At 49.1% G+C, this 8,125-nt stretch overlaps 3 protein-coding genes and 1 non-coding gene across 4 annotated transcripts; 2 read left to right on the forward strand and 2 right to left on the reverse strand.

Annotated features, from left to right (window-relative positions):
- DQ04_07581000 (hypothetical protein) lies at positions 1-506 on the reverse strand (the record flags this gene model as incomplete). Its single annotated transcript, XM_009315226.1, has 1 exon — positions 1-506. A coding segment is annotated over one exon (506 nt), but the record flags the coding sequence as incomplete, so codon positions are not given.
- A 1,234-nt stretch (positions 507-1,740) lies between these two features.
- DQ04_07581010 (hypothetical protein) lies at positions 1,741-2,046 on the reverse strand (the record flags this gene model as incomplete). Its single annotated transcript, XM_009315227.1, has 1 exon — positions 1,741-2,046. One exon carries the CDS (start codon positions 2,044-2,046, stop codon positions 1,741-1,743), a length of 306 nt encoding a protein of 101 aa, XP_009313502.1.
- A 5,100-nt stretch (positions 2,047-7,146) lies between these two features.
- On the forward strand, positions 7,147-7,218 carry DQ04_tRNA017 (the record flags this gene model as incomplete). Its single annotated transcript has 1 exon — positions 7,147-7,218. It is a non-coding gene; the product is annotated as a tRNA-Cys (tRNA).
- A 230-nt stretch (positions 7,219-7,448) lies between these two features.
- DQ04_07581020 (hypothetical protein) lies at positions 7,449-7,859 on the forward strand (the record flags this gene model as incomplete). Its single annotated transcript, XM_009315228.1, has 1 exon — positions 7,449-7,859. The coding sequence occupies one exon, from the start codon at positions 7,449-7,451 to the stop codon at positions 7,857-7,859; it is 411 nt and encodes a 136-aa protein (XP_009313503.1).
- Between the last annotated feature and the right edge of the window lie 266 nt (positions 7,860-8,125).

Here is an 8,125-nt window from a genome sequence, read left to right on the forward strand (position 1 = left end):
ACAAGCGCCGGTCCTGTCTCTACCTGTATCCCATCCCTGATGAGGATTGATACACCTCCACCACGACAGGTGCGAGCTATCCCATAATGTTGGAACCCAGGGAGTCCAAAACTAGCTGCTTCAGGGGGGTGGGACATTTTTGCCCCACTCAGTAAGCAGAACGTGATATCGTCCTCGTAGAGCTGTTTACCCAAGGCTATGCGTTTGGCCTGTGTTAGCCCGGCTGAGTTCCATTGCATGCCCCTCAATGTGGGGCCGGGATTCTCTTCCGCATTTCCACTAAGCAGCAAATTGGTGCGGATGACACTGCTGACGGCGCGGTAACACGCGCCCCAAGACCGACGAATATAATCCTGTGTCCCAGCAAGGCGCGGCGGGTCCTGGTACTGCGCGACGCCGCAAACCTCGCGCCGCAAAGTTCTCCAGGTGGCGAACGTTGCTGGCGCTTGGCTTCCCCCGACAATACGGGGTGCTGGACCGTGTTGCCGCAATGGGGCGGCCGGCATCACCAAGGAAATTCAGGCATATTTGGGAAAATTAGCAACTCCGGTAAAGCGAAAAACTGTTTGCTGCTGCAGTACACAAAAGTCCTGTCGCACACCACCACCTTCATTACCAACACACACGCCCTGCCGAGGGACTAGCTGAGGGGGCAAGCGACTGCGATGCACCACGCAACGATAGCAATGCCCCTCTCAGATTCTACAGCAGAGTCTGGCGCCTAAGAATTAGCTGGAGAGCGCAGTAGCGGGAAGATCACACATTCCTCACTTCCAGCAGAAGATCCAAACGATTTTGTTGGTGCACAGCTGAAAGGTTCAAGACACAGCCCAAGGGGAGAAATAACAAGCCAGAGTGGCGTCGCTCGAGGGTCAAGCACCCCATAACAAATAACCTTGGAGATCGGTATTTTCAGAGTCGCGAGGGGCAAAGCAGCTGTGAAAGTCCTCCTCCTGTCTGATTGAAGAGAAATCAACGCCAAAAAATAATGAATGGCACAAAACAGCAGAATAAACTATAATCAATCAATAAGCACAAAGTGCAACGAACCCAAATCCCTCCAAAGGCGGAGCAGCATCGTCGTTTCATACGCTGTAGTGTTATTTCTTATCACTTGTTTATCCCCTCTCTTACCCCCACCCCTGCATCAAGGAAGTTTGTCGCCTTCCCTTTGGGTGAGCCACGATCACTCGAGAGCACCAATTAACTTTGAAAAAGAGGTGTTTAAAGCGTCTTTTACCCCGCCTCCTGAGGCCTCTTTCGCAATACCTATGTGGTTAATGTTTTGGTACCTCGAAATATCATCTGCAGGGCTTGCTCCACAAATCACGTATTCCAAAGCACATTCTATTTAAACATCCTGCAAAACCTCTTCCACTTCGGACGTCTCTTGTATTAAAGCATTAGAGTGTATATTCCCCTTCTGCACAATGCGCATGAATGTCGTATTTACAACGGCAAATGTGAAGAACCCCTACAAATGAAAATTAAACTTGGCGACGGTAAAAGACACAGAGAGCACGGTGTCTCAGTTGATGTACACATCAGGCGTTCATAAGGAATTGTTGTTTTCATATTATTATTTTTTTTAAGGCTGCGAGCAGGCGCTGATTTCGGTTCAATCAGGAGCTGTTTCACCCTTAAGATCAGGCAGCTCTCCACGGAATGCGCCCGAATTGGGTCAGGGGGTGGCTCCAACTATTGATGATAAATGAGCATATACTCCCTCCTCCTAACTTGTCAGCTTTCTCTGCATTGGTGGCGGGTGCCTCCATGTATGGATAGGGCACGTTGTTGCTCAAGGGCACGGGGGAAGTGTTGCCAGCAGGTGGTGCGTGGGAACAGGCGCCGCTGATGAATTCCCAGTGAGAAGGGCAGTACAAATGGCTTTACGCGCCCAAAAAGACGGCGCCTCCCCCCGTAGGGGTCATACCGTTTGGGTCTCGAAGTAGTTATTTTCTTCTCGTGATCAATGAGCATTCTAATACATTCGTATGTGCACGCACCAAACTGCTGTTTTCCCAGCGTGGAGCCGCATTGGTCCATATTTTGGGCGATCTGTTCTCTCCACCGCTCTAAAATCTTCTGCGGGCACTATCACCCACATGTAAATTCGGAGCTGTGATGCTGCTGCGAGCCATGGTTGTGCAACCCCCGAATCCCCTGCCAGCACTCGAGTGATGGCGCAGAGGATCGCTGGGCTGCCTCTGCTGGCCATGGGTAGGCGTGCAAATTCTATAGACTCTCTCGATTCTGTTCCGCAACTAAAACTTGCCCGCACGCCCTTTGTCAGGGCCGCCTTAAAAAAGATTACCTTAGGTCAAATAAAGAAGTTGTGCCATCACAAAGCGCACCGGGGAGCTGGGAAATGTGACTGGGTGGAACCTCTGCTTCGCAATCCTCCTTTGAGTTCTTGGTCCACGGCCGCACAATAAACCGTCATCTTTGGCACGATGTTTTCTCCTCTACCACAGTAAAGCATATCGCCCATCCTGTTTTGGGTTGGCCTGAAGCGGTTTGGATAAGCCCCATCTTCTTCATGATTAAAGCGTCCTCTGCAATGCGCAGATTAGATTCCCGGTCTCATATCATCGAAGTGACGGACGGCCACATAGTGCCCCACTCCTCGTCAAAGCGGTCCTTTGTCCTGAAAGTCGGCCGACCTCTGATCCAACCCGGTGGCACGGTGTCCCAAATCAACATGCTGTAGAGGTAAATGCTTCTCTTCTTCACGTGAGGCCAAGTGGGACCGATGAGTGTAGCGGAAAATGCTACAGGTCTGTAAACGGAGCCGTGTCCTACCCTGTAATGGCACCATGTGAGTCCACGGTCCTGTGACCTATTTATTTCAACCCCGCGGCATCAACGATGTAGGTCGTGTTGGATTGTGGGTGGTCTTGACCCAGAACCCCAGGTAACGAACTGTGCAGCGGGAGAGTTCCGTTATATCGTCATTTTTTTTCTTTTTTAGATGCATCAGCAATCGAGGGTCGAGACCGTGTTCGGTCACTGCCGCTGTTGCGTGGGTCAGGCTTCCTCCTTTCATCGAGTGCGCGGTCATGCGGTACAAATAGAGAATGGTTTCCGTGTCTTTTATGGCGATTCCCGTTGATTCTTTCTCTTCCTTTGATGGCCACGAGATGGGGTGCGCGCCCTCCCCCAGATCACGCGGTAGTACGCTGCTCTACGCAAGTGGCTCTCGAACAAATTTTGGGTCCTCATGAATTCACGATAATAGCGCTCTGGTCGTGAGAATGTTGGGCAAAATTATGTGCTGGGGTACAAGCCTGAGGTCAAACGAGTGAGAAACGTCCTTTATGAACTGTATTGCGCTGTGTTTGGTAATTTGCAGACATACAATAAATGGGGGAATGGTTTATTCTTGAAGCGCATGACCGTGTTGCGTTGCAAGCTCACGGAATCTCCTCATTGTGGAACCCCTTTTAGTTCCCAGGTTGAGTGGGTCTGCAAGCGCATCACAATGCGGTCAGCCTCTGTTGCTATCACCAAGATATACGGCTCGTGTGTTAGAGCAAGAATAACGGTAACAGTATTAACTGATACCAACTTCAACCGAAGCATATCTCTTGTGCCTCCCATCAACCCCCGGAGAGACATTGGCACCTGTGGTGAATATGCGTGCCGCCAACGCAGGGAGAAGTTTTTTTGGTGGCGACTGGAGTGAGCAGAGCGTGAAAAAAAGTGGCGCTATCGCGCGTGTAGAACCCAATGTGTGACTTCCCGCTGCGCGCAGTGGCCGAATACCGAATGCCCCCAGAAGTCATTGCCCCCGGGGCCGCAAGTAATTTTTCGGCTGAGAGGTTTTATTGCGCAGTTTCACTCCACACGTTGTGCTGTAGTGTCCACCCAGACCGCGTCGGTAGCAGCGCGCATTGCTCCGTAGGAAAGTTGTTTTCAATTTATTGATCTCAAAGGCTGCCAGGATAAAAAGGACATCTTGTTTAGGGAGCCTTCAGTAGCTTCGCGGACATCCTGAATCCACGCGTCAAAACGATCCTTGACTGTTAAGAGGGCACACAGCCCTGTATAAAGTCTTCCGTCCAATTGCAAGGAATCATCTGTCGTCTCAGCTCCGTGAATGGCGGAGGTCCAGTAAAAAAAACTTTTCCACGCATCTTTATGCGCTGGAACTGGTGTTGCCACCCTTGGAAATAGGCATTAGAATGTGAGGAGGAGCCGCTCCGGTGAGTTGTCTCCATGGCATTTCACAGCCCCATCAAATTTCCGAATGATTTCCGCCAGTCGGGCCCTTGGTCCCTTAGCTTTCTCAACGCCCCTGCCCACCCCTACAACCAGCTCTTGGAAGGGTCTCTGGAGAAAGGTCTTGCTCAGCCCCCTTCCATGCAAAGTCACCCATTCGCTTTTGAGGGAATGGTGCGTTCTGTTGGCCTTTGGGCAGTGCGGTGTCTAGTCCCTTTGGGGGGGGGGGGGGGGGTCCGTCGTTGCTGAAGAAACCCGGGTCAGCAACTGGTGTTGGCGATTGATAACAGTGCCACTCCCAACCTTCATTTCGGCATGCGTTTGATCAAGTAACTCCTGCATGTGTGGGAAGGCGGTGTTGCCATTCTTGAAACTGAGCCTGGACCCTTTGTTGCAACCAAGGAGTTTCATCCAAAAGTTAGGCACAATCGCACTTATACTGTTGATGCGTGATCGGTCCCCGCTTTTCGACGGTCACCCAACCAGCGCAAAGAGCGGAGCGACCCTCTTAGAAAGCACCGAAAAATTCTTGGTTTATTGGCAGGGTGAAGAAAACCAAAGGCAGGGGCAAGAAGACTTGATTCATCTCATGTGCCTGATCGATGTGAGCGATGAGTCACCCTTTTTCAAGAGATGGCAAAAGACGCCCACGTCATACATCAGGTGGGAACTTTGTTCCGGACTGGAATCAAGGGAAAACGCCGTTGTTTTTTTACGTTAGACGAAAGATGTGAATGACCTTGCGCAAGTTTGTCACTTGACGTCAGGAAAAGAGTACCGTGTCGTTGATTATATGCTTTGGAAACCTGGCGTCCAAACTCACATTCAGGGGAAAAATTGCAAACTCACCCCCAAAACCTACATTTAGCGTCCACCTTGCATAAATAAAAAGGACAAGAAAATGACCCTCGTTCTCAAAAGGCAAAACAGGAAGGCTAGATCATTCCGTTCGAATGCTCCTAAAATCACAACATAGCAAGGTGCCTAGTCAATTACCTACACCCACATCAGCGACAAACGAAATCTTTTAAAAAGGCATAAATGCATCGCCCTAATTCCACAACACCTGTTATTCATGTATTAGATAAATCAAGCATCCACAAAGCGAAATGTCACACCCGAACCGTTAAGGCCTCATTTCCGACCGGATTATCATAAGCAGGTGTGATTTCCTTCACCTGGTAAGAATCTGGAGTAGTGAGCCGCGCCCACCGATGCTCGGCAGCTTATTTATAACACCAAAGTAAACACATCACGAGGACGAACCTCGTCTGCAACACACACACGCACACGCACAAAACAACAGTGTAACCCCAGCCATACAATGTTTCCATAGCCAACCAATAATCCAATCCTGAACACACGCGTGCAAAATTCCCTTACGGTCTTTTACGTGGCATCAGTATCAAATGTATGACAACAAAGCGCAGAAGGAGCATACCCTTTCGAGTTACACGTACAACGCACTCTTCATTCACATCGTGTTGACGAGCTTCCAATTGGTCAGACCTCCAAATTGTAACCATGCACATCAGTGTAGCCAAAATAAAAATCAGACTTAGAATAACCTGTAACGGTATTCTCAAGAGTCTGATTCTCATAAATACCCTTCGTCTTATCGGTTGGAACGTAGTTAGAGTCTATATCGGGCACGCGGAGCACAGAGGGTTGACCAGCGCGATCAGCAACCCTCAACGCTTCAAATTCACGCAGGTTGATTTCCTCCACCATCACGGCGCATGAAATCGGAGATACAGCTGTCAATAGTCCGTGGTTTCTAAGGACAACCTTTGCAAAAATGCAACTCCCACTGAGTCCTTTCGGTTCCTTGCCTCTGACAAGAATAAAACTCAAATCAAGGCCATGCATTCTAGAGAGGTAGTCCAGAACACCAATACTCCTCAACATCCCACATCTATGAAGATACACTTTCTCAACTGTATCGCTAGATGCAAGAGAAGAAACATAAATCAAGCGGTTACATTCCTTAGTATTGATTCTCTTGACACTGCAGCTCGCACTGAGATCACTAAGACCCACGTTTGTTTGTTTTTTTTGAGCAGAGAAACACAACTTAGGCACTAATAGAAGAGGCAGCACACCAAGGGCACAGAGGTAGATCAAGCGTTCGTGTCCATTTCGATTCACTTCCTCCAGGGTCTCAGCGGCTGGCATGGGCAAAAAATCCGTCACCTGCCTGCAGTGGCACAGATCAATCTGAACGAGAAACTGTTCTCCACGAAGTCTGACCAGGCTCTCGACTCTGAGAGCAGCGACGCTCAAATTCAAGGAGCACAGTATTGACAGCGGGTGCATTATTCCTCAACTTGCCACAGAGGCACAACCATACAGAGAAAGCCGTTTCAATCAATGAAAAATTATCGATTGACTTACATCTTTATCACATGGGTATTTACTGCCCACGGTGAGTTCAGTTAGGACAGAAGGCTGGCAGAGCGAAGCAAGACTGGGAATTCCAGTGCCACATTCCATGCATACCCCTTGTATCCCTTAAAGTTTAGCCTATTCCTCTGTATCACAGGAACCCTAACTCTGGTTTTTGTCTATCCAGGTTAGTGATGTAGATATGCAAAGGCGTGACAAGTCGTCAATACGTATTCCCTTAAGGGTAGATTCGAGGGCACGGCTACAACATATGCCACCCTGCAAACCAAATGTGAATATACATTTGACTCGTGGAGCAGAGTGTATCCCCTTATGGCAATAATATTAAACACAAACTTTACCCCAATGCCTGTTAGAAAACGGTTTTCGCCTTTCAATAAATGGAAGCATCAAACCACAGACACCCACACTCGGTTTACCTCGAAGCTGGGTCTCGCCAGGTGACCTGTTCGTTGGCAAGTTCAGACCAATATTAAATTAAACCACTTTACATAGTGCAAATACAACGTTCCGACTGTCGGATTCATAGCTCAGTGGTAGAGCATTCGGCTGCAGTCCGAACGGTCCCCGGTTCAAACCCGGGTGGGTCCTGTCTTTTTCAAGATGCTCACCTTCAACAACAGGCAATGGGTTTTTTTTTCTTATTTATTTAGTTATTTTGTTGCCAAGAACGGCCCGCAGGCAAAATGGTCAAACTTTGCCCCCCGCGTCATTAATATCGATCTTTTCGCATTTTATCCTTGCAGAGCTTCTCGCAAGGATGCGTTTTTAAAGTAGGCCTTATAGAACGCACCCGCCGGCATACCCATCCTTGAAGGGAAATGGGCGGCCAGCGCACGGACATTTGCATCCCGGACGGGGCAAAAGCACCCACCATGGTTTTCATTTGTTCGTTGCCAAGCGCAAAGCCCGCACATGATTTATCACATCGAAGGTGTTTTGGCCCTCAAATAAGGGAAGGCTGGCATGCATTTCGAACGGGTAGAAGCAGCAGTTTCGACCAGCATGCGCGGGGTGTGCTAACCTTTGCCGCGCAAAGCAACTTGCATTTTCCAAGGGCTTTGAACGAAGTACCGACAGCTCTGCGATCCGATCTGGCCATGGTGTTAAATAAGGCATTCGTCTTGCATCACGGATGCGGCGGCGCCAGTGCACAATTGCCCGATGAAACGTTTCGGGCACATCAGCGTAAACGCGTGCGGTTTCAGGAGCTTCAGCAGAAGCGGGGCTGATGCAAAAGGTGCTAAACGAAGAACATGCGCAAATTCAGCACCTACAAAAAACTAGCAGGTATCAGAGGATTCAATAACCGAAACTCTCTAGTAACTGATATCTCTGTTTACATACTTTCCAGAGAAGCAGGCGTTCAACTAAACCTGGGTACGGCAATAAAATATATTGCGTTGAGGGATGAAACAATCCACATTTTGAAAGGCAGATACCCACAGGGAGGGCTTTGAGGCACAGGAGGGCGCTGAGATACAGAATGGCTGAAAAT

Source organism: Trypanosoma grayi, assembly GCF_000691245.1.
Source record: "Trypanosoma grayi strain ANR4 Tgr_758_V1, whole genome shotgun sequence".
NCBI lineage: Eukaryota > Euglenozoa > Kinetoplastea > Trypanosomatida > Trypanosomatidae > Trypanosoma > Trypanosoma grayi.